Source organism: Caretta caretta, chromosome 6 (assembly GCF_965140235.1).
Source record: "Caretta caretta isolate rCarCar2 chromosome 6, rCarCar1.hap1, whole genome shotgun sequence".
Lineage (NCBI taxonomy): Eukaryota > Metazoa > Chordata > Testudines > Cheloniidae > Caretta > Caretta caretta.
The window spans coordinates 87,936,049-87,963,575 of NC_134211.1; the positions used below are offsets into that span (position 1 = coordinate 87,936,049).

The following is a 27,527-nucleotide window of genomic DNA, read 5'->3' on the forward strand; positions in this document are numbered from 1 at the left end:
TTGTAGGTATTCATAATCTATTTAATAGTGGGACACTGACATGAATACTACAGTTTTCTAGAGCACATTAGATTTTGAGTTAAGCAGTTGCAACTGGTGCAGGAATTTCTCAGTCAGTCTTCTATATTCTACAATCTACGATTTACTGTATCAGACTAATAAGCCATATCAAATGTGCAATATTCGGTCTATGCTAGCTGGTCTAATTTTTGTTAAGCGCTTTATTTTATCAACATATTAGCAAAATATCAGCCAAATAAGAATTTACTGTATGATTTACTTTAGACTAAGCTTTGCTGCACCTCAACACAACGTGAACTAATAATTATACACACAGTTTATGAATGATTGCTGCAGCTTAATGCTAAAAATCCTCATGCTGATACAATAAAATATTTTACAATGATCAGTTTTTAATGCTTTATTCATTGATTAAAAGAATATACATTTAACATAAACCATACAACATCAGTCATCAGTTCAAACATTCAGCTGGTTTCCTTACATTTTCTGTCAGGAGTTTTTTAATCTGATCACATTTATAAGATAAAATCTCACCACATCTGGCATATACACACACTGTGCCAGTGGATTCACTCTACTGATGTACATATAAAATCCGCATGGTATGTGCTCACTGGAGACAAAACAGCGCACACCTGTCAAAAGGTCATTTTAATATAAGATGGTAAAACCATTTGTAAAACACATATAAACTTTTTCCATAAATAGAATCATATCTGGACATCTGTTGCATAAATTGTGTTTTCCAAAGCTTACAATATAGCAGCCAGGTCTCAGCACTGCTGGGCACCCACGTTGGCCACTTACTTTAATTATTGCAGACTGTCCTTTAACATTAAATGCACAACATTCGTACCACTTAAAACTGGGGTCAGGTGGAAGTCTCACAGAGACCACGTCTGTACCGCGGTTGCCCTGAAACAGTTAAATCGGCTTTTAAAGCCTCTCAGATATAACAAGATTTTAAAACATACTTCATGGAATGTTCTTCATGCATCATAGCAGCTCATACCTGTGATAGAACAAGCTTTGTATTTATTTCCTTTCCTTCCTTTACATTCACTATTCACAGTGAAACAGGTGCATGTTTGTTTAAGAGTTCTGAGGTTGCTGACTGAGCCACAGCACAGCTGTGTACCACAGGTCGAAATTCGACCTTATATATTACAATCTAGCAGTATCTGGCAGACCAACAGTTGGCCTGCCCCTGCCAGCATGTGGGCACTTCTTCATTTTTAATCTATTCTTTGGCAGCTGACACAGGCGCTGACAGAGAAAGTCCAGTGACTTGGTTGCTAGGGATTTCACGACTAATGTTTGTTTGTAAGCATGTACATTTAAATTTATATCTTCATTGTTATGGTTTTACCCCATTGGAATGTGTAAACTTATATTTCCTTTTAAATCTGGGCCCAAAGCTAACTCATGTGGAGAAACTGATAGATCATGAGAATAAGAAGCTATGATGAATTTACGAAGGATAAGAAATCCTACAATTTATAGTCTAAGAGCTCGCAAATTCAGGTGAGTAACTGAAAAAAGCTACACAGTGCTACAGATTACTGCTTAATAACTGAGAATAAATTTAGAGAGTAGTAGTAATTCATGCTTCAGAAACTGCATGTGAAATTAAAGTGGAAGTTTATAGTGAACTGGCATTGGGTAGTATTCTCTTTCTTCCTTTTTTTAAAGCCTAATAAGTAGCATACTACCAGATTATATGACAATGATTGCATACAAATCCACTGGGCTATGGATATTAAAAAAACTGGCTCCTGAGCACTAAACTCCGACATAATAGTAAAATAATAGAAGATGCAGTTACTCAGTAAAAAAATATAGTTAGCCGGCAACCTCAGACAACCTTCGGCTGTATCTCTATAAGGTTTGGTAGACAAGTCCATTAACCGTGAAAGCCCTAAACGTTGCCACTTTCAGCTTCTAAACCAATACCCGACTACGTTCTTTGATCAAGAAGTAGAATACACATATATAATTCTATATATCTAATACTGATTAAACACAGCACAAAAGGGGTTAATTCACACTACTGAAAAACATAATAGGATCCTACTTGCATATGTAACCACAGGAATTGTAAATAAAAAAAGGAGCTAAATGCCTTCACTGAAGCTTTGCATCTCTCGATAAAAATGACGAGTTGGCTCAGTGAAGACACTGAGTAATTCTATGTCCATGACTGCATGCCAAGGTCGACCCAATCCAAGGGATACCTGCTCAATGAGGTTATGTACTGGATCCACATCCTGATCAGCCAGTTCACCTTGGTCGAAATCAATGCTTTCTTCTGTGACTTCAAGCACTTTCAAATCAGAGCCACGAAGACGAGCGATTGCAATGAGGTTATGGGCCCACACTGTGTAACCTGGGAGGGTGGGGGAGGAAAAAAACTGTCACTTCATTGCAGAACTGCTTTTTAAAAAAGTGGTTAAAACCTGAGACCCCTGACTAGCAGGCCTTTTCCCCAACTGATTTTGTCCCTTTTCCATTTGGCAACCTTTTTTCTGCATTTCTTAAAAGTTACAAGCCATCAGGTTCAAATTTATTCTTATCAAGTGAGGGAAAAAAAAGTAACACTGTAAGTAGAACCCCCTCCCCCGTGGCCAAACTTTGTTGGACCTGTCCCCTCCCCCTATAGAGAATCAATAAATCTATTATTCATACAAATTTTTATTTAGACTCTGGGACATACTAAATATTTTAGACCTACACTACTTGACAGTTTAGAGGTGTTATGTGCAAGGAAGAGTGCATGATTAATCATCTTGAGTGAAAGTATAGGTGTAAGAACTGCATTAAAACTGTGTTTGTAGTACAGAGGAACTCTGAAGAGGTTTGATTTTGATGTGTTACAGTTAGACCTATTTTCTATTACCAGATTCCATTTTTGCAGTGATTGTGACCTTTCCTCACAGATCATGGCACTTTTCATGAAAGCCAAGTCCCTTCAATGCTGAAAACTTTTTCACTCAACTACAAAATTATCTTAACTGAAATTAAATATGATAATTATAAAATGGTCTTTGCTACCTACTAGAAGTTCATATTGTATTTCCCCCGGAAAGTGAAGAAAAAGGCAAATTATATTCCCAATTACTAGTGAACTTGCTTTCCATAGTTGGCTGAGAAAACATGCTGGGTTCCTCCTAGCTCACTGATACTACTAAGCACCATCCAGGATTTTCCTCTTCTTTAGGGTGCCCTCCCCTTCGCTTCTCCAGTTTATTCCTTCCAGCATGAAGTAGTTATAAGCTTACTCTTCTTCCCACCTAACATACAAATTCTCTTGTCAAAGTCTGGACTTGGAAAGCCTAGTAGAACGGATGAGACTGTACAGTCTCATCCAAGCCACAGAAAGTTATCTGGTAAATACATGCAAGGTTTGACTCTCTCTGGAATGGTCTTCAACAATGTAGATAGTGGATTCTGTATAGCAGGAAACCTATGAGAAAACATCTCAGTGGGGAGAGGAGAAGGAGGCTGAATTAAATGAGGGAGTTTGATGAAGAAAGTGGAATGAGAATCTTTCACCTACTGCCCCTGAAGCTTCCCACAGAAGCACTGCTCAAAGCACTCTGCAGTCCAGGGCATCTGCAGATGCTGGCATGATCAGTGGTAATGCCTAATGAAAGAGCAAGGAACTCTAAAAGGCAACTTTGTAATGTTAATTCACTGATGCTTCCCCTGTCTAGTGCAGTGAGCTGGAAGTCTCAATGCACAAGAAAAATCAGGACGCTCAGAAGGCTGTAGGATACCAAACCCAATCAAGAACTCCACTTTTAGGTACTACTTTCCAGAAGAATCTTGAATGAGCTTAGCCAGTCCACTATAGAATTTAGAATTAATAGGTCCTTAGTGAGAGAAAGAACAAGAACATCCACAAGAACAAAGGGGGCAGCTTAACAAGGGCAATACAGATACATAACTACTGCTGCATGTGATGATTTGGAGGAATGTCATTCCCTGGATGAGCCTTCTCAATACTAAGATGGCTATCATGACCCCTTATAGCTTTTCATGTTAACTTCTGGAAGGAATGACTAGACTTCTGGTAAGATTTTAGGAGCCAGAAAGGACCCCAATCCAACCAAACATTTCACAAGGCGGGGGCTTGTAGAGATCCCTTACACCATGAAATCTTGAAGCACCTCTTCCCCAAAGTCTAAGGCTGCCTCAGGGAGAGCCTTTGCCCCACGGGGAAGGTTCTTCCCCCTTTCCATGCAAGCTGGGTGGGCTTGCTTTTCAGCCCCAGAGACTGCCTCAGTACTTCCTTACTCTTATTGCTTCAGGAAGATTCACTCTAAGGTAGGTAGCAGATGTTTCTCTGTGAAAGCAGAAAAAATTCTTGAGGCCCAGTGAGAAAGCACTTTTGCAAGAGGCACTAGTGAGGTAGATTTCTTTTAGCCTTATTTGATCAAGTGACAAACAGTAGCCAGACAGATGCAGATCAAGTAAATCCTAGTTACTGACTAGTCACCATCCTCTGAGCTGTCACAGCTAAGCCACAGAATAGTTCATTCTGGCTTGAAGGCCTTTACAAGCTAACAAATCCAGCATCGAAATCAGATAGAAGGGGATTAAATTGTTAGTGGGTGGCACTAAAACCCAGGGTTTGGTTTTTGTTTTAGAAAAGAACCAGTTGCTGTGTTGATCTTAAAGGGGTCTATTTTATCATTACATGTTCCTGAGACACTTTTTTTTTTTTTTTGTAATTGTTACATATAAGTACTTAGACAAATCGCAAGAGGAGAGGACAGGTATAAATAGATTTAATTAACTTCTTCTGAGAGTACAGGGAATGGATGCAAGAGAAGATTCTCTCCCCCCTTCCCCTTCTCTAGCTGCTACAACATGAAATGTAGTTAACAAGTCAGACTCACTTTAAAATAAATAAATAAATAAAAACACCCAAAGCACTTCTAAAGTTAACATTAAGACAATTTTTACTGCCAATCGGGACCTAACAGGATAGAACTTGTGATTTCTCAATTGTAAAATGTTTAGAAGCTGTCATGTTTATAAGAACAATGCTTCCTTAAAAAGCAGTAGAAATTATGGAGAACAGAACATCCAATATGAATATTTTAGCCTTTTCTGAAGAACCTAAAATTGATTCTTAAGATAAACAGCTGCATTTGGAACCTGTTACAGCAAAAATGTAGTCTTCACTTCCAAGTTCTTAAATATTTTAAACTGACATCGAACTTAGATGTTATTTTTATTCCAGCTGACAAAATAACTTCTAGGCAGTCTGGTAGCAAAGAAGAAAAAGATCATATTTTCCCAATTTAGGCAAGTTACAAGAAGCACAGCTGAGATCTTGAGATCTGATTTCACCTATTGGGCATCTGTCTTTTCCCCCACTTAATAGCCAATAAGAAATTACACCAAGTTACTACCTTTTAAACAGTCTAAAAAGATCTGACAATTATGTAATTTCCAATTCTCTGCTTAATGAAGATTATTAAAATTTTGCTTTTCTATTGCTTTACCTGAATGTTTGCTGGATAGACATGTGACAACACTATACATTTCGATGCTGGATTTGTTAGCTTGTAAATTTACACAGCTGTTTGTTTTTATTTTATATTAGATAGGTCTTGGAGGATGTCTGATTTTTTTCCCCCTGTACTGTAAACAAAGTTTTTGGGATAACAACTGCATCAAATCAATAACAATTTGGATAAATTTTAAAAGTTAGGTGGTTAAAGCAAGGCACCTAAAATCACATTCAGCCACTTACAGCACAGCTATAGTAGAGAGTTTACAGCGGCGCAGCTGCACTGCTGTGAGCTCTCTAATGTCGCCACTCTAAACCGATGGAAAAGAGCTCTCCCATTGGCTTAACTACTCAAGCCCTCGCAAGCAGCAGTAGCTAAACTGGCAGGAGAAGCTCTCCCACCGGCACTTATGTCGGTGTAACTTAAGTCGCTCCTGGGGGTGATTTATTCACACCCCTCAGCGACCTAAACTATGCTGACATAAGCTGTAGAGTAGACAGCCTCAGATGTGTTGGTTATGTAGAGTTAGAATTCACATTTGACTCTAGGAAACTTATAGTGATTATAAAGAAAAGCAAAGAATTTAATTTTCCCTATCTGATTTCCAATGGAAAATAATTAAAGTTTGTCAGCTGAAAACTCTTTCTTGCAAGTATCTGACTCCCCCCACTTTGGGGTAAACAACGGCGTTTGAACCCATGCCCTTTGGTGCTAAAAACATGACCCTCTGCCACTTGAGCTAAACACCCCCATCCTGCAAGCTGTCTGAAGGAGGAGTAGGGCTGCACTCCTATAGAGCAGATCACAGGATTGAGGCCTCAATCCCTTATCAACACCAGCAGACTCACACCTCCTGTGGCTGGTCCACGTAAGATATGAAGAACCACACTACTAGTGTTACATTAGTTACATCCGATGAAGTGAGCTGTGGCTCACGAAAGCTTAGGCTCAAATAAATTGGTTAGTCTCTAAGGTGCCACAAGTACTCCTTTTCTTTTTGCGAATACAGACTAACACGGCTGCTACTCTGAAAGCTGTCATTAGTATTTTGTTTCCCTATATTTTTTAAACGAATATTACCTACTTTTGTCTGCTGTAGGTCACTAGCTGAAGTCAGATAATACACAAGTTCCTCTCTCTTTGAGCCTAAGTTCAGAATGGATTAGAAGTTTACAGTAATAAAATAGCTAGTACGGACAATTTATGACTAGTGGATGGTGGCATTTGGCCAGGCACTCACCTAAAACTATTTCAGGGGAAGAGAAATGCAGTTTATGCTACTCTCCCTCCTGCAAGTAGATCAAACAGAGAATATATTCCAAACTTTGTCAGCCAACACTTCATCTTGTTAGCTGCTGCTAGATTCTCACTAGATTGGTAACACATCTCCTCTCACCCTCGCTTCATTGTGGGCCATACATATTTACAGCCAGGAAGATCACCTAACCCTCACTGCAAAATGAACTAATGCTAAGCAGCAAACATTTCCAATTCTCATATCCATAAGCATAGCTACTCTCTGGATAATTCATAGTTTAATATAATAAAGATCCTCCACACACTCAAAATAAGCTTTCCAGAGCATGGAATATTATATACTACCCTCCGCCCCCCCCCCCCTTTTTTTTTTTTGGAACATAACAAGAAAAATTCTTGCTCATCCTCATTTACACAAGTAACCTAGTAAACTTCAAGTGAGAACAGAGTTGCATAGGAAAATTTGTTAACAATCAGTAACTTACTAGTTATGTGATTTGTTATGAGGAATAACTATAACTATAGTATGTGGAATGACTTTACATTTTCAAGTTTGATGGTATGAGAATGTGTTTTTTTCAGTATCTGTATAAACAGCTTCTACTATTAACATCTCCTGCAAGATTTTTTAGGTCAGTAACTGATGTTATTAATACAAAGTGTATGATTGTGATTTTTAGAAAAAAGACTAAAACATAAAAAAAGTCAAAGTCACTTACTATGTTTGGGAATAGAATTACCTACCATGAACTGCTAGGAGAGAGAGCCTTGTGCACCTCCACGCTAACAAAACCAGTGGATCTTCATTACGGTTGTCACTAAGATCTGGGAAACCAGACATATCTATCACATCATTCATTAATATAAAATGAGTGAGAAACTTGTCATACTGCCTGGATATGAGGTCAACAACAGCCCCTGAAACACAAGTGATGTAGCTGTCAAAGTGAATCCTCTCTAGTGGGATACTGGGCTTAAGAATTCTTAGCATGTCATCACTCTTGATATCAAAAGCCATAATATAGACCCGAAGATTAGTGCTGTTGCGTGTCAGTGCCTTCCAATTCTCATCTTCTGGCATGTTTTCCAAGGACTTGTGCATTATGGAAATTTTGTGGACCAGAAGAGAGAGTCGATGCAAAGGCACATGGTTGCTATCAGCCAGGACTCTTGCCATTTCAGCTGTAAAATCACAGAAATCCAAGGCGAGTGAGCGCAGATTCACAAAGCGCTCCAATTCAACTGCAGTGATAAGAGTGGTATTACCAGGGATGTGGTTGTCCAGCAAACTCAGGTGTTCCATGGTGTTGGCAATGGGGTTTGATAAAGATGACAATGATGTGGGAGTAACTATTTGCAGCATAAACCCACAAGACAGCCACTTCAGTTGCCTGCTATTGCCCAATATTTCTTCAAATAGCTGTTGTATTCTGCAAGAAAAACATAAGCAACAATGACCCCATTAAAATAGGACTTAATGTGGTAATACAACTGCATAGCATTCTATATTTATTCAAGAAAGACTCTACTCTTTCAGTTAGGATGCGATTCTGTAGCTGTGCTACGTGAAGAACTCCTCGAATAGTCAGTGAAAGTTCTGTATGTATGGCACCTACAAAATCAGGCTCTTTAACTTCTACCAAACTCAAATGATGCTGTAATTGTGATTTATCTTAGGAAGGGAATATATGTAATGATTCCTCTTGGGGAAAATGTTGTCCTTTGAAGAGAAGTATCCCATATTTCTCAGCGCCAAACTCTTTTAAAACAAAAGTTTAAGGGAATCCATTCAGCCATTTTGGGGTTATACAAATGTGAGTAAATACAACTTTAAAAAGCCTCTGATGCTTCATGCTCTGATACCTCTAATGCAGTCCTTGCCCAACAGCAAGCTTAGTATGTACAAAATATAGCCCTAAAAGCCCGTCAATGCTTTTTGCCAGATTTGGAGAAATTTGGTTTTGAAATATTTGAAACTGGTGAGCCGACCACACTCATTACAGCTCTCTCAAGTGCAAACAATAGTGGGGTTCTTAAAATATTTTCATGTGTGCATATTGGATCATTCCTACAGTTACCAGCAATTATAAGAGTTTAAGTTGGATGAACATGATTTGGGCCTGACAATATTTGTGTGCCTTTTTTTTTTTTTTGGGGGGGGGGGGGGTGAAGTGACCCACACTCACCACACAGGAGGAGTATCCTGCATCTATCCTGACCACCTGTCCCATCCCTGTAACATTTTATGAACAGATCTTTAAGTTATATATTCATTTCACATACCATACCTGAGAGGAAGGAATTTGATTTGAATGTACAATTGTGAATCACACAGCTTCAGCACTGTAGCTAAATGCTCTGGATTGGTTCTAAAGAAATTCTTTGATCATGTTTCCCCACATCTGCTAAAACCCAGCTGAATTTCTCTCTTCCTCACCACTGATAAATGCTCTTCTGAGCACACAGTCACAGTACCTGTTCTAATATGTATACATGCACATGAAGGTGTACATGCATGCAATCTATAGCACTTGTCACTTAAGGAAAAATATAGTATTTGCAACACGGGAGCTGGGTCAGGTCAAATATGTTCCCGTTTAAAGGCATCAAGGAATGCAATGCAAAGATCTGTAACACAAAATTAAAAAAACATGCCAAGAATCAAGTGGTTCCGAGCTAAATTGCTACATAGTATACACTGGGTATACATACATATATACACACAGACACACACACAGGCAGTAAAGAACATTATGTAAAGGGCATCTAATCTCAGAAGAAAATTAAAAATGAAAAAAATTGCCTGCATGCATGTATATCTTTAATAATGTACTAAAATGTGCTAGAATGGTAAGCTCATCATATCTTGCAATACTGTATATAGTCACTCTTAATACACATCTGATATTTTAAATTCATTTTACAAGTTTTCCTTCTGCAATATTTATGAACAGTAAATCTGAAATGCGTGCATGTTCAACATGGTATGACTGCATATGCCGAAATGTTTTCTTCTACAGTTCTCTCAATTTGATGCCTAATAACTTAAGCTGTGCTTCTCTAATGATGATGTATGTTTAAGCTTAAAACACAGTTTAAAATACTATTTTGCTTTAGATTACTGTAAACTGTATTGGATTAACCACAATTGTAGCTTCTAATACTGTTCTGTACTAGAAGTAAGCTCATCCAATCAAAGCAGGGATGGTGAACATTTAGAACTCAAGTCTACAGCAGTTTTCAGTGATAATAGTACACAAATCCCTGAATTTTAAGCTTAGACTTTGGCCGCAGAACTAGCCATCCATATGTCCACCAAAAAACTATATAGCCACTTCATCTAAAATTTTTCTAGCTATCTAATGCTGAGCCAATCCTTCTAGTCCCACCCACCCCATTTTAACCCAAACTATGTCAAATATTTAAACAACTCAACTGAGGGTACTTTATGTTACGTAATAACTATATATTGGGCTAATAAAAATGAGGCCCAATAGGAAGCACAATGAAGTTATCATCCAACTACACTGCCATTCATTTTAACAATGCACTTCCAGTAAATCCTTTAACTGAATATGGTACCTCTACTCTTGGAGAACACACTAATTTAACCGTTCAAGCCATGTTCTACAAGTTTAACTACATAAGTACCAATTTCTAATAATTTCCTCATCTTATTTTCAGACTGTATGTTTTAATTTCAATTGTCTACACTTTTCTGATGAATAAGCCCTAGTTCTATCTTAATACATAGTCTCAGAACAATAGTAACCAAATGTTTTTGAAAGTTGTTCAATAATCTACACAAGATAGTGAGTTGGCGGTCTCAGTCCAGTTTTCTGTGGCTACCAGTCCATTGACAAGCCACCCACAATTAGCACTAAGTGGCATCCTTGTTGACAGTGTCAGAAGAGAAGTCAAAGACTGAATAGACACAGAGACTGAACTAGTATTTTCACCCCCTCAAAAGTGGTCCTGAGTCAGGACTGAGGCATACTGGTAGGACTACGCAGAAAGCAAGTGCACTACTGCTGTCCATACTATTTCTGTTCATTGGATAATGCAGTCTCAATCCAGCACCATTCATAAGCACTAAATGCACTTATTTAAAATGGCTCAATTGGTATTTTTAGAAAAATGAAGATTAATTAACAACTGTTAGATGACGAAGTAACACCTCAGGCATAAGAGTTTTAAATAGTTACATTTAATTCAATGGTGGAACATATTTTCTCTAACTGCACAATGTACTGCATTTACATGATGTACTGAACTTTCCCATAGCAAAGGTTAAATAAAATGAATTTGTAAAGAGAAAGTAGTATCAAGTTACATTTAAAACAGTAAACTGCAAATATAGAGCATAAAAAAACCTACGCACTATAGAACCATGTGGCATGCAACAAATCATCATAGTAGGAAGAGCACCAAGCATATTATTAAAAAACAACTACCACAACAACCAGAGTAAAAGTTTTTACTTGGATATCTATAAATTGTGGCTTGCTACCGCAATACAGTATGAATGTTGCATAATATCTCCCATTGATCTCAATTTCTGCGTTACATAAGAACAACAGGGTGACAAAGACACAGTAGGAAATGAAGGTCTGAATTTCCACCATGTTGTAAATTTAAATCAGGATCTAAGCACTACAGAGTTCGATATGCATGTACATACTAATCCATCTTTTGATATCTATGATAGTTCCAGAGCTACTTCAGCTACAGGCACATGGAATAGGAAAGAGTACCCATTCCTCTCCTAGAATATTGGGATAAGCAGATTCCCCTCCCCCCCCGGCAATGTAGATTAAAATTATGACACTCAGGGCTTGTCTACATTGGCAAGTTTTACAGTTATACCAGCTTAACCCACTGCGTGGACACTAGTTCCCGAATAAGAATGGCTTTTTCAGTTTATCTTACACACTTCCAAAAGGGCATAAGTAGGCATGGGAGGATTAGATTTTTGAGGATAGACATTGATTTTAGTATACACACAAGCCAATAAAAATATATTTCCATCAATCATAAAAATGTACAGATAGCCATAGAAAGAAAAAATGCTACTTGAGAACACAGGTTGATTTAAGCATATTTACTTTGTAGATTTTGACATGTTACGTTGAAATTTGTATTTTAACGGTTATAAAGTTTTAACTTTTTGAATCTCAACGTCTATGGTCATTAAACAATTATTGTCTGAACCCGCATAGATTAAGATAAAAAAGATTAAAAGTAAACACTGATGTTGTTATCTGGCAACATCGTAAAAAAATTATAAAAAATAAAAAATGAGTTCTGCCAAGCCTAGATATAAGCTATAAAAAAACCACCCCCACTCTGATTCTGCAATAAGAGTGTCCATATTTGGGGGGGGGGGTGGAGGCGGGGTGAAGGTTATACTGATATAATTAACAGTTTAAATTTACACCTTAGATTATACCAATATAGCTTTCCTATATGGACATGCCCTTAGGAATTATTCTGGAAATAAGTAGTTCTCATCTTAAACAGGCATGGAGTATTATGATAAATCCTTACTTGGAGTTCACTTATGACTTTATTCAAAGTCACTTGTTTCCTAATATTCGTTTTTCTTGTATATATTTGTTTAATTCGTCAGGTGACTTCAATTCCTAGTGTAGTTCTCCACTCAGTCTCAGAACAGCAATAGTACATACAGTTCCAATGAAACCCTGCTCCTCTCTCCCTGGCCCCAATACCACCTCATTCTGTTCATCCCTTGCAAGAGTGAAAGTATTGTGTCTTCACGCACTGTCTGCAGAGACCACCACCAGTCTGACAACTGAAGATGGTTTGTGTGACGTAGACGCGAGGAGCTTGACCAAGATCAGCTCTTCTCATATAGGTCACCCAATGACCATCAGATAACACAAAAATGGAAACCAGATGAAATCTCACTACCAAGCTGGAGCTTTTTCAACCTAATATCTTGCATTCTCATTATCAGTTCTTTGAGCCAGTATGATATTTTTGCTAGTGTGTACAGAAGAACTTACTGCTTAATCTTTTTGCCATCTGGGTCCACCTTGCTGAGGTATGTATTCGATATACTTCCATGTTGTTGCAGAATGCTTATATCCCCAAAAAGACTTAACTTCTGGAGGTTCCTACAAAAATAGGTTTTGTTAGTTTGCACATGAAGGTAAGGCAACAGTGGGGAAATGTTAAGGACAATTCTTGAACACAGGTAGCAAGGGCACACTTATGCACAGGAGGTTATCGTCCAGGCTGGAAAGAGTTGCACTGTCTATAAGTTTGGGACAACACACAACTTCCAAATAAACTAAAGCTTAGATGGAGCTTTTCAGGGGGAGCAGCTTAAAACGCCAAAATCAAGAGAAGAAGCAAGAAGTCTGATCAGTTTTGAGTCACCCTACTATAATAGTATGAATACATATCTCGTTGTCTAGCAGAATGTTACCAGGAATACGCCTTGTGACATCCAAGTGCATGTTATCCACTTTCATCCTTACAAGTTTATTTAAAATTCCATCAGTGACACTGTATACATACCTGCTTTTCATTATATGAAAGCTGCACTTCATGCTGAACACCTAGAACTCTAAGGCTATGTCTAAACTATAGCAGCACAGACACAATGCTGCAGCATTGTAGTATAGACATTTGCTACAGCAATGGAAGGGGGTCTTCTGTCACTGTAGTTAATCCATCCCTCTGAGGCAATAGCTAGGTCAAAGGAAGAATTCTGGGGCTTAACTACATCTCTTGGATATGAATTCCCCACCACCACCCACCCACCCAGACACAACGTAACTAGGTCCACGTGAGTTTTAGGCTTAGACCAGGCCAGAGATAGTCTCTAAAGTGCCACAAGTACGCCTAACAAATTTATTTGAGCATAAGCTCTCGTGAGCCACAGCTCACTTAGTTTTTGTAACATGCTTCATCCAGTGGCCCATCATTTACAATATGCTTTTTGAAAGAGACATCCAAGATTATGATGTCTAACTATACTTAGGGCTATCAATAAATCGTAAACTCAATTAACACAAAACAAATTAATTAAAAAAAAGTCACGATTACACAGTTTTAATCTTGCGGTTAAACAATAGAATATCAATGAAAATATATTATATGGTAGAACCTCAGGAGTTATGAATACCTCAGGAATGGAGGTTGTTCATAACTAAGGCTATGATTTAATCATAGGTATTTTTAGTAAAAGTCACGGACAGACCATAGGCAAGAAACAAAAAGTCACAGACCATGACCTATACCATAAACACCACTGATTCAATCTTACTGGAGGTGGGGGGGCGTGGGGGTGGAAAGGGAGCCCCGGGCTTCAGAGCAGTGGCCGATGCGGCTGGTGCCGGCGCCACTCCAGCAGCAGCTGGCTGAGGGGTCACCTAAGTAGCTGGTGTGGCTGTCCCCAGGGCCTCCTGAGCAGCTCACTCCAGGGTCAACTGCTTGGGCAGCTCTGGGGTCAGCCACACTGACCACTGCAGGAAGTCACGGAGGGTGCAGGAAGTCACTATTCATAACGCTGAAATGTTTGTAACTTTGAACAACACATCATGTTTGTTCTTTCAAAAGTTCACAACTGAACATTGACTTAATACAGCTTTGAAACTTTACTAGGCAGAAGAAAAATGCTGTTTTTAACTATCTTAATTTAAATGAAAGAAGCGCAGAAACAGTTTCCTTACTTTACTAAAAAAAGGGAAAGTTTAAAAAAGTTTGACAGTTTATGATTGACACAGTTCTGTACTGTATTTGCTTTTTTGGGGGAGAGGGGCAAGGGCGGGGGAGGTCTCTGCTGCTGCCTGATTGCATACTTCCAGTTCCAAATGAGGTATGTTCGTAACATTGAGGTTTTACTGTAAATATTTTTGGATTTTTTTTTTCATTTTCAAACATATTGACTTTAATTACAACACAGAATACAAAGTGTACAATGCTCACTTTATAACGTTTTTGATTAAAATATCTGCACTGTTGTAGCCTGTACTGCAAGATATTTACGTGCAAGCTATGTTAAACATTCATATGCCTCTTCATGCTTTGACCACCATACCAGAGGAAATGCTTCCATGCTGATGACTCTCTTTAAAAAAAATGCATTAATTAAATTTGTGACTGAACTCCTTGGGGGAGAATTGTATGCCTCCTGCTCCACGGTTTTGCCTGCATTCTGCCATATATTTAACGTTATAGCAGTTTCAGATGACGGCCCAACATATATTGTTAGATTTAAGAACACTTTCACTGAAGATTTGACAAAATGCAAAGAAGGTACCAATATGAGATTTCTCAAAATAGCTACAGAACTAAACCCAAGGCTGAAGAATCTGAAGCGCCTTCCAAAATCTGATAGTGATGAGGTGTAGAACATGATGTCAAAAGTCTTAAAAGAGCAACACGCCGATGTGGAAACTATAGAATCTGAAACACCAAAAAGAAAATCAAGCTTCTCTTGGTGGCATCTGACTCAGATGATGAAAATGAAGGTCCTTCAGTCCAAACTACTTTGGATCATTATCAAGCAGAACCCACCTGTTCTCACTTTCAGATGACACTGTAAATAAGAAGCAGGCAGAATTATCTGTAATATAAACTTGTTTGTCTTAGCGATTGGCTGAACAAGAAGTAGGACTAAGTGGACTTGTAGGCTCTAAAGTTTTACATTGTTTTGTTTCTGAGAGCAGTTATGTAAAATATAATTCTACATTTGTAAGTTGCACTTTCACGATAAAGAGACTGCAGTATAGTACTTGTCTGAGGTGAACTGAAAAATACTGTTTTATCTTTTTACAGTGTAAATATTTGTAATAAAAATATAAAGCACTGTACACTTCATATTCTGTGTAACTGAAATCAATGCATTTCAAAATATAGAAAAACATCCAAAAATATTTATAATAAATTCAAATTGGTATTCTATTTAAAAGTGTGATTAAAACTGCAAATAATCACGACTTTTTTTTAATCTTGCAATTAATTGTGATATTTAAATATATATAAACAGCCCTAATAAAAATATACATAAATATATAAATTCATTCATGATATACATGGGTGAGCACATTGGTCAGTATCACTTTCCCCTATACAGACAATTTCTCCCACTTATGTGCCCCCTGCCCTGCAACAACCAGTGAGGGAAAGACATTAAAAAACATGATAGTAAAACCACAAAAGCAGGTACAGGAGGCTCCAATGCAGGTGTGTCACCTGACATACTTTTAACAAGTATGTCATTTTTCAAAAGTTAACAGGATTCCTTTAAATATTTACATATTCTATAGGTATAATTTATTCCTAGGACTCTAAAACATGTTATTTTTGTTAGTGTAACATTCCATGAATCCTAGTGAAAATCTGGAGGATTGCAAGAGTTCAAACCAGCTGTTTATTTTTGTCACTATAATTTAATCTATAGTTTACAGAGAAGAATGTACAAACTTAACTCCTATTCCTGCTGTTTTATAGGTAACGTTGCTACTTCATCACAGCAATTCCTAGAGGCAGCACGATCAGTGCCAGTGTATACATGAAGAACCATGAGGCTTTTGTACTGTGCTGGTGAATCATCTCCCATATATATTCTGATATATGTATAAAAAATTAGAACAGTTGCGTTGCTCCAGTGTGTGCCGCGAGGAAGAAAGGGCTGACTGCAGAAAGTTGTAAATAATATGGCCATGAACAAGCCTAGACCAAAGCACATTCTCAGATTCTTTTTCAATCATTTAATACTGCTACTGGCACCACAAGAAATGTGATGAGGAGCAGCTTTTGCATGAACTCCCTTATGCATGCTTAAAAAAAAAAAAAGTCACCACGTCTCCAGGACTTAAAACTTTAAAGGTGCTACATCCAAAAATCTGTTCCCAAGTTTACTATGTGAATATTAGCAACACTCAAGCCCATGCTGCAGTGCCAGGGAACCTTCCCTGGACTCTTCACTGCCCTTTACTAGAAGATGACTAAATCTTCATAAGATATTTCACTTGCAGTGGAACCAAGGATATGTAGAGAGGATGTCTCACTTCCCTAATTTTTAGGTCCAATCTATCACCCTTTATAATTGCTGTGAACTAGCACTACTAGAAATCTCTTGTTTAGTTTGCGATCTGTCATCACTTCCTACTCTGATTTTTCTAACAGCTGTCTCCTAGTTGTATCTGCTGTCTATTTCCTCTCCTAGTGAATGAGGGACTTACTAGCAAGTCCTCAAATACTTCACAGCAAGCTACACCTAAATACTTCAACAACGTTCCTGTACATACGTTTGGAAGTTTTAATTAAAATATAAAATGAGCTTTGGAAGTTTTAATTAAAATATAAAAATGAGTATGATCAGTAGAGTAACCCAAGTTATTTGATATTCTATTTAAATATAATTTTATGCTAACTATTCGCATAAAACTATTATAACTATATATATATATATAACTATTCGCTAACCTGCACACTGATACAGATCAGGCAGGTCACTGAGGAGAGAAACAAACAGACGGACATCAACCTCTTCCTACTTTTTCCCAGAACGGCTCTGACAGGGTAAGACTACACTTGTGGATTTCAACACAGCAGAGTAAAAAAGCAAATATTTCTTCCTTCACCCCACTCCAAGAATCTTCCTGAAAAACAACCATCTTAATAAAAGCATAGATATTCTGATGACTCATGGGAAGTTTCCCCATACCTACTACTTACTTAGAATCTTTTGTTTTAAGAGATTATCTGTTCCTGTTGCTCATTCCCCCAACAGAAGTCAATCCTCTTTGACCCTCACAATTTGTTCTGATAGATATTGTTACAAAACAGGATTTTGACTTCTGGTCAAAAATAAGCAGCAGGAGAAGAACGGTTATCAAACACCAAGATCCTTTTTAATGCCCATGTACACAGTAATAAAGAATGAAGAAACTTTTTTTCTAAATACAGTACAAGTTTTGTATTAACAGACTGTCATTCATAACAAATTTGCAATAACTCTGGATCTGTATGCCTGTAATATCAAACACAAGATTTATAAAATGGCCCTCTGGAATGTAAGTGATTTCCAGCAGCAAGACTATCAGTATATTTTATGTAATTCGTTAGCAACTGTTAGTAATAGCAATTCATTAAATCCTTCCAGTCTGTGAGAATTAGCTAAGTTCTACGTAGAATTTTTTCCAAATTTTCACATAATCATCTGCTTTAACATCAGATTAGTTTACATATTCAGCTTTGTTTTGTACAGTGAATGGATAATTTAGCTAGTGGAAAAAGTGTACATCATCATCCAATACCCAACAGAGCATCAAAATTCTTCCCTATTTTTAGTTTTACAGACTAACATTTGTTGTGCCTCAGGTTCTTTGGTATACATCCTCAAAGAACCATATAGTCATCAAAAAGATTTTTTTGCACTTAAAGTTGTTTGAAAGTTATATTGAACAGTACAGTAATGCAAAGAGTAAGTCTGATTTATAAGACCACAATAAGGCATGACAGTTTACTTACCAAAGTTGAGGTAGTTAGCGCTGTATTTTACAAAAACACTTACCCCACGATGGTAAGAAATCAGAGCTGCAGATTCTCTGGTTTCATTGTTGGATCATATTAAAGAAGTTCTGTATTAAAATCATAAATGAGTTTGATTCCCCAGAGTTTAAATTCCAGGGTATTACTAATTAAGAGGTCTCTTGGTTTTTGGTACTGTTTCTCTCCCTCTATGTGTGAAACTTGCAAGCTGCTAATTGTGTTAGTACATTCTAAGACAGAGTTTATTCTCAAAGCAATTCACAGAGAGAGAGACTCAAAGCAATACTCTAACAACAGAAACAGCACCCAGAGACTCCCCACCCTTTTGTTGTATTAACAATTGTGATTAAAATAGAGATAGAGGATGCATGTGGATGGATGCTTGGTGTGGATAATAACTGAATGATCAGGGAGGTGCCAGCCTAAGAATCCAGTGTCCATCGGCTGAAGAAGGCGTCAAGTGGAAATAACCAGAGGACCCCCCCGGAGGGCAGACTGGAATCCACCCAACAGCCTCAAGAATGGGAGAACCAAAGAACAAGATAACATCTTGGAGCCGTCAGGAATGTGCTATCTGCTGATTGATTCAGCAACAGCATGATGAAGCAATTCCCATAGACTGGCATAGGAAGAAATTCCTATAAAAATAGACTCTAAAAAGTGAGAACTTTGGGGTCTGATTCTGCAAACCAACTTCCAGGAGCATCAGATGAGCATCTGACAAGGCCCTGCTCCCTCCTCATGTCCAGGCCACCTGGCCAGTGGCTTGGCATGAGCAACTCTAAGGCTGGTAACTATGATAACAACCTTGCAGAACCTCTGTGTGTGTGTGTGTGAATAAATATGAGATTGAATGGAATGTTATAACTAGAACTAACTGCTTTCTATGATTCTTTCTGTATTCACAATAAATGTGGTATTTTGCCTTTTTCCCTTTAATAAGATCCTGCTGGTTTTTATTTTATTGGTACAACATCATTGCCAGAAGGACATCCCAAGAGGCATGAAAGAACCATCTGATTCTCAATCTTCACTCATTCCCTTTGGTGCGTTTGATATGACTCACACAGAAACTAGAATCTCTGCAACTTATTAGATATATTTGTGGTATAGCAATGAGTAGAGCTGCTTTCCAAACAGTTGACTAGGGTTCAGCTACCCCACCAACGGAGAAATGTGGCTATTGCCTGAAGGCATACTGGGCTGAATAAACCCAATCTCGTCTGATCTCAGAAGCTAAAGAGTGCCGGGTCTGGCTAGTACTTGGATGGCAGACCAAATGGGCAGGACCAAGCATACATAGACCACCCTTGACTGGTGTCTGTCCAACTTGATCTTAAAAATCTCCAATGACAGGAATACCGTAGCCTCCTTTGGAAGCCTATTCCAGTCCTTCCATACTAAGGAAAAACTTTCCAATATAAATCTCCATGCCGCAGATAAAGCTGATTACCTTTTGCCCTACCTTCAGTAGACATAGAGAACAACTGATCAACATCCTCTTTATTACACCCCTTAACATACTTGACGGCCTTTATCAGTTTTCTTTTCTCAAGACTAAACACACTCCATTTTTTTTTAAACCTTTCCTCATGCATCAAGTTTTCTAAACTTTTTGTTGCTCTCTCTCCTCTTGACTCTCTCCTGCTTGTCCACATCTTTCTTAAAGTATGGCACCAAAAGCTGGACACAGTACTCAAGCTGAGGCCTTACTAGTGTCAAGTAACTGTTCCACTCTATCGTCCATGTTTTATATACAACACTCTTATCAATACACTCTAGAATTATATTAGCCTTTTTTGCAACTGCATCACTGTTGACTCACACTCAATTTGTGAGACACTATAATCCGCAGATGCATTTCAGCAGTACTATCAAATAGACAGTTATTCCCCATTTTGTAGCTGTGCACTTGATTTCTCTCCTTTCTAACTGCAATACTTTGCACTTGTCTTTAACAAATTCATCTTGCTGATTTCAGACCAATTCTCCAATTAGTCAGGGTTATTTTGAATTCTAATCCTGTCCTCCAAAGTGCTAGCAACTCCTCTCAGCTTGGTGTTATCTTCAAATTTTATAAACATACTCTCTCTTCCATTATCCAAATCATTAATATATTGACTTGTGCTGGACACAGGACAGACCTCTGAGAGACTCTACTAGATACATGCCTCCAATAGGACAGTGAGCCATTGATAAGTATTCTGAGTACAGTTTTTCAGCCAGTCCTCACCCATCTTATAGTAATTACATTTGGATCACATTTCCCTACCTTGCTTATGAGAATGTCACATGGTGTTGTGTCAAAAGACTTATTAAAAAAAATCAAGATACATCATATCTACAGGCTTTCCCCCATCCACTAGGCCAGTAACCCTGTCAAAGAATGACGTTAGACTGGTTTGGCATGATCATGGGTAAAAGCTAGTGATTTTCTATAGTAAAGTACGAGAAGCAGAATTCATTTCCTTAGCAACTTAGAACAAGAACTTGTTTGAGATTAGTGGTCTTCAGCAAATACAGTTACTCTTAGGTATTTGGGGTTCTCAATTTGAATTTTTAGCGTCCAAATCACTTAAGACAACTCTATGAAGCCGTCCAGATGATCTTTTACATACCATATTATTTCTGATTTATGTTCTAAATAGCTCTCAAGAACTATGCAGTTCAGGAATAGACAAACCCACATGTGCACACAATTTGAGAACTCAAGCATTTTAGCATGAAATTCAAACATGGTCATGGAGATGGAATAAAGGAGGAGTATGTATTATGCTTGGGGTATTTATGGTGGGAAGTATCTATGCATTAGTGAACCTATAGTATAACTGGCTCTACCAGAATAAGTACAATGTTTTTCTATCTCTAATTATCTACATTCATTTAAGACCCATGTAGCTTAAAATGTGCAATTTGGCTAACAGTAAAATTTGCAAGTCCATACACCATGAATTACAATAAGCTTTACTGCACCAGCTCTTATTTGTGACAGGAAATTTCAGATGGAATCTGTTCTAGTTGAATGAATGTTACCAAAGGAAAACTTGCCAATGCTGTGACATAGTTATGACCTGAATCTTAAGTTAGTCATTCACTATACCACTTTTACTGCATGTTTTTATATGTTGTGATCTGTCTGTGTATACTGTATTTTGCATAGTGCATGCCACTGCACACTTCAGAAGCTGAACTAAACTGCTGGAGTTAAATGTAAAAAGGATTCACAGGAGATTCTCCACAACAGGACACCTGATTCCGCCTTAGCAACAAGACAATGATTCTTTTGTCAAGGGACCTTGAAGTGCCAAGGCATTTCTCCACCACAGTTCATTTTAATTAAAAGGAGCTAAATAAAAGGGGGGGGGGATTTTAGCTATATCAACATGTAGCACAGAGAAGCAAACATTTTACTGAAGAAATGTCTAAAGCATCCACCAATTTGAAAAGGATGTATGTAAAAAGTACCTTGGCAAAGTAGTAGGGCAGATTAAGAATAGCAAAAGCTCCCTCCTAATATAAACGCACTTGTTGGGGAATAGGAGATAGCAGCAGAGAGGTAGTGAATTTCAGGAATGATACTATGTATCATTTACAGTATGTGAGAGAACTTTTCACTGGGCCACAGCACACTAGAAATCCACTCACATTTACATTGTTGCCAAGTTAGTATTATAAACAGTGTGTAAGACTAACATTTTGTTGACTAATTTTTAGTGATGCAGAAATAAAGACTGTCTGGCCTTTTTAAAAGAACTCCTGCACTATGGATTATAAATAGGAGCCTACCAAATTCACAGCCATGAAAAACGCATCATGGACTGTGAAATCTGGTCTTTTGTGTGCTTTTACCCTATACTATAGGGATTTTACCCTATACTATACAGGTAAGAGCAGCGTTTCTCAAATTGGGGGTCCTGACACAAAAGAGAGTTGCGGGTGGGGGGGGTGTCACACGGTTATTTTTTGGGGGGAGGGTTCACGGTATTGCCACACTTACTTTGGTTCTGCCCTCAGAGCTGGGTGACCAGAGAGCAGTGGCAGTTGGCCGGGCACCCAGCTATGAAGGCAGTGCCCCACCAGTGGCAGCACAGAAGTAAGGGTGGTAATACCATAACATGCCATCCTTACTTCTGCACTGCTGCTGGCAGTGGCTCTGCTTCAGACCTGTGCCCCTGGCCAGCAGCTGCTGCTCTTGAGCTGCTCAGCTCTGAAGGCAGCGCTGCGGCCAGCAGCAGTGCAGAAGGGTAGCAGTACCACAACCCTCCCTACAATAACCTTGCAACACCCCCCACCCCCCAAAGTCCTCTTTGGGTGAGGACCCCTACAATTACAACACTGTGAAATTTCAGATTTAAATAGCTGAAATCATTAAATTTATTATTTTTAAAATCCTATGACAGTGAAATTGACCAAAATGGACTGTGAATTTGGTAGAGCCCTAATTATAAATACCGACCTTACAAAAAACATCAAGTTCAGACAGAGTCTGCTGAACTCTCACACCTCACACAGTCTGATAGATCAACATTGATACAGAAGTTTTCACTTACTGGCAGATGTATTTTCAAGTCAACCAACAAGAAAGAACTAACGAATTGTAACAAAGCTTGACAACAGAGTTATAGCAGCAGACACAGATGATTGAGACAGACAGCCCTAAACTGTTGACAAGTGGAAGAATAGAGTAAAACATGTACTAAAATATAAACGTTAGGGTCCTCAGTTCAGAGCTGGAGCAGAACTGAGGTTTTCAGAAAGTAAGCTTTGTCAGTGAGATGGCTGAGTGTTATAACATAGGAAGTGTCTCTGAGCTAACTGCAGCAAAGTGGAGGAACGGAAAGAGATATTTGGCAGGTGAAAAGTATGTACTCATCTAAAACCAAGGAGCGATTATATTCATTATTCTCTAGCTACAACTCAGGAGAAAAAAGCACGAAAAAACCCAAACAAAAAAGATTTCTCCCCAAAGCCATAGAAGCATGATGGCCCTAATATGTTCCAATTTTGTACATCACTGTATTCACTTTTCGGGTAGTCTTCCACAAAACAGTAAATCAGCTTAAGATACCCAAGTTAAAAAAAAAAAAGCTGTAAATGTTAATTGTGTAATGGTGGGGAGGTAAAGTTTTTAATTTCTTCTTGATCCCGGGAACCCTTTCCAGCTATATCCTTGCCTAATATTGATGGGGAACCCTGAAGCATCTTAATGGGCCCTTGCTTTTCTGCCTTAGTTGTTTATATGGCTACCATTATCATAGCAAAGTAAGGAAGTACTATCACCACCATTTTACAGAGAGAACTGAGGCACAAGTAGACTCAGGCCTGGTCTACACTGAGGGAGGGAATCAATCTAAGTTACACAATTTCAGCTACATGAATAACATAGCTGAAGTCGACATACTTAGACCTACTCACCGCAGTCTCTTCACTGTGGTGAGTCAACTGCTACCGCTCCCCCCGTCGACTCCACCTGAGCCTCTCCTGGCGGTAGAGCACACAGGGGTCGATTTATCACGTCTAGACTAGATGCGATAATCAACCTCTGCTGGACTGATCGCTGCCCACCCATCCGGCAGGTAGTATAGACATACCCTAAGAGTCCAACATCGTTCAGGACGACTGTGGCAAAGCACAGATTTGAACCAAGGCCTCCCAAATTCCAAGCTAGCACCTTAACCGCTGAACCATCCTCCTCTTTATCATCTCCCAAGGTCAAAGGTCACTCATCTTTAATAGTTTCTCTGACTAAATACAAGATTCCTTCTAATAGAGACTAAACTGTTTCAGAAATTACTGAGTGTCAGGAACCCGAGCTATTATTATAGTTAATATATTTTTCAATACCAAGGTTACATCACAGCTCGGTGGTGGGAGGAACAGTGTAAATTTAAAAAAGTGTTAACGTGTACATTAGTGTTTTCACCACAATGTATCTGTTGGGTCTGTTCATGCATGAATAAAGTATGAAGACACATTTAAAGGATTTTGAAAGAATGGAGTCTAGATACGCACCAGAACTCAAGCTTACAGCTCTGATCCTCCCTACATTTGATTTTGATTTCTTTGTACAGCTCTAATTATCCTTGTATCTATCACAGGGCAGTGTAAATTGTCAGTTAATCTACTTCTATATCTTGTGTTATATTTATATTCCACAGCTGACATGATACAATGCAAAATATGTTTAAGTTACTTTATATATTGTAACCCTAGTGCTATTTGATAAAGAACTACAAAGACACTAATTTAATAAATTATTACTATATGTTTTACTTACTATTTATGAAATACTCCAAAGTTTGCACTAAGAAGTGATAGAAATTACATTTCACAGATACCAGATAAAGCTTTATTTGAGACAATTTCTTACACGCTTAATTCTTACATCTCATCAAAGCACAGTTCCTATGAACATGGAACGTGATGTGTGAATTAGCTATCAGTTTGCAGATGCTTCACAATTTATCTTCATGAAGCATCAGCACACACAGTCCATGACCTATTCCTCATTGTGGCCTCCATTATGCCCTTTATTTTAAAATATGCACAGGTAAATCTAATTGGCTTCCAGGATTTGCTTGAATACACTTTCCGTAAGCAGTTTTACTAAACAAACTCTTACCCCCAACCTTTCCTTCTCTGTTTAGAGCAAGATGTTTCTACTAACATATCCCAGGAAGGAGGCCGAGGCCGGGCGGATGGGCTGGAGAAAGGGGCCCACCCGGAGGGGTCCCCCCCCACCCCCAAGAAAGGCGCAGGGCCGGAGGCTATCCCCCCAGGAGAGGGGCCGGGCTGGGGACAAGGACCGGGCAGGAAGGGATCTCGCACAGGGGAGGGGGTCAGGAGGGCGGGCTAGGAGAAGGGGCCGGGCCGCAGGGGGACCCCCCCCCAGGGAAGGGGGCTGGGTCTAAGGGGGCTGGAAGGAGCTGGGCCTAAGAGGTCTCCCCCCACCCCGGGTGGCTTGCGCCCGGGAGCGGGCGGGGCCAGGCCGGGCCGGAGAGCCCCGCGGTACCTGTTATTGCGGACGCTGCTCAGCACGCACAGCACCAACTCCAGGTAGGTCCTCAGCAGGTCCAGCCAGCGGGGGCAGAGCGGCGTCTCCCCCTCGGCCGCGGCCGCCGCCCCCTCGCAGACCCCGCCGGCGCCGCCGCCGCCGCCGGGGTAGTTGTCGGCGGCGAACTGGACGCGCAGCTCCCGCACGAACCAGCCGCACTTGCGCATGAGGAAGTCGAGGCGCGGCCGCTCGGCGGGGGCGACGCGGAGGCTGAGGCGCAGCCGGGGCCACAGGGCCGGGTAGAAGAGGCACTCCCGCCAGTGCGAGCAGGCGGCCGAGGCCCGCAGCCGGTCCGGGCCCGCCAGGAACGAGAAGATGTGAACCACCAGCTCGCTGGGCAGGGAGCCGGCGCCCACCGCCTCCCCGCACACCGCCATGCCTGGCGCCGGCCCGAGCCCCACTGCTGCAGCCCCAGGCCGCGGCCTCGCCTCCGCCTCCTGCGACAAAAACAACAACATCAATGACTAGGCGGAGGGGGCGGGGGCCGGCCGAGACTCGGCTACTGCCGGGGCAAACCACCGCACCCGGCCGCGGGGGAGGAATGGATCCTACCAATTAACTCGTAGAGGGGGGTGGCACTTCGTCTAGACCCAGCTCTGCGGATTGCGGATGCTACCACTGACCTAGGAGGGGGGAGGAAAGAACCTCGCACCTCACTCATAGAGGGAAATGGAACTTACCTCTGGACTGAGCTGTGGGGGAGGATGGAAGATACCACCAAGCCTTCCTGTGGGGTGTGGGGCAGGCTAACTCCCTCCAGAATCAGGTCTTGAGGGAGAGAGATCATCAGATTTGCACAGTCCACTATGGGTCTGCATGCCAGCGAGAACAACCAGGGCTGATGGCATCACAGCAGGCATCGGATGGTGACATTCCCAGGTCTGGCTCACTCAATCCTGCAAATCTATGAATCTCTGGGGCGGCCCCCACAGGCAATGGCGGGTAGGGTTAAGGTGTGAACCCCTTTGCACATCGAAGGAGAGCATGGTGTTCATCCAGGAGACATGGTGGAAGAGCATGCAACGCTGCTTTTGAATATAGTAAGTGATTGAAGGAAGGCCAGATATCTGTGAGGTTATGGCATTTTGCACAAAATGTAACCACTTTATACCCAATATTTGGTGCTGACAGAGCATATAGAATGCATCTAACTGCTCCAAGTCAACTTGTAAGAGGGTCCAGGTTTCTGACCCATGTAGCAATACAGGTGGAATACAGGTTTGTTTGAACCTAAAGTTTGTCTCAGTGCAGACATTTTTGCTCCCATAAGCAAAACATGGACTTTGTGCAGGAAATGTCAAGACCAATTCATCGGAGGACATCCCGTTTACTGCAACCATTTGTACTCTGCTTGCAACCTAGTTAGGTGCTTGACTGCATGTGCACCAGGGGTTCTAATGGTCCAGCTCCAAAGTTGTGGACCTTAGTCTTCTGCATGAGATGTTCAACCCCATAGTGTGTGGGAAGCATCTTGGAAACCTTGAAAGACAGGGTTGAAATTCTCTTGCTTCACCACAAGCAGGGCAACACCATCGTCATAGTCTTGGTCAGTGAACACTTTGATCAAACTTGATTCTGACGTTTGGTGTGGCAAGTCCGAATGTCCAGTGAAAAGCTTGACAGAACAGTGCCGGGGCGTTGTGAAAATTGTGCACCAGATTTATCTGAACATCTGGGATGCCAACTCTTTTCAGTGTGAGCCAAAGTGCTGACCTGTCAGCCAAATAAAAAGCTACTTTGATGTTGCTATATGTCACAAGAAGTGGGCCAAAAGAAGTCTGGCTCAGTGCAGCTTAGCCAGAAGCTGCAGGGTAAAGACAGCATCCACTGTCAAGTGCCCAGCAGTGAAACCTGATTGCTGTGGATAATGTTGCCTTTTAAGAAGAGGCTGCATCCTACCAAGCAGAATGTTAGCAAAGATCTTTCCAGAGACTGATAGCAATGAGATCAGCCTGTAATTGCAACACTCAGTGCAAGATCCTTTACCTTTGTACAGGGACACTATGATGCCATTTTTCCATTCTGTTGGTAGCCTGCCTGATGCACACACTTTTAAGAACTGATGTGGGGTCAGTGCTCACTTGTTCCAGCTTGGGTGGAATGCCATCAAGTCTAGAAGAGGGAGAAAGGGGATTACAAAG

General features: G+C 40.0%; 2 protein-coding genes across 3 annotated transcripts in view; one reads left to right on the forward strand and one right to left on the reverse strand.

Moving 5' to 3' along the window:
• On the reverse strand, window positions 1-25,867 carry FBXO33 (F-box protein 33). Of its 2 annotated transcripts, XM_048855964.2 has the most exons (4): window positions 25,345-25,814; window positions 12,830-12,940; window positions 7,548-8,233; window positions 1-2,410 (listed from the first exon to the last, which is right to left on the reverse strand). In XM_048855964.2, exons 1-4 carry the CDS (start codon window positions 25,761-25,763, stop codon window positions 2,139-2,141), a joined length of 1,488 nt encoding a protein of 495 aa, XP_048711921.2. In that variant the 5' UTR covers window positions 25,764-25,814; the 3' UTR covers window positions 1-2,138. The 2 variants fall into 2 exon arrangements, with proteins under 2 accessions (XP_048711921.2, XP_048711922.2); XM_048855965.2 differs by lacking the exon at window positions 12,830-12,940 and having other exon boundaries at window positions 25,345-25,867.
• The window catches only part of ZNF410 (zinc finger protein 410), a 31,601-nt gene continuing 29,891 nt past the window's right edge, over window positions 25,818-27,527 (forward strand). Inside the window, exon 1 of the mRNA XM_048855969.2 lies at window positions 25,818-26,426. The gene's annotated coding sequence lies outside the window, so the exon portion shown is untranslated. The remainder of the gene's footprint in view (window positions 26,427-27,527) is intronic.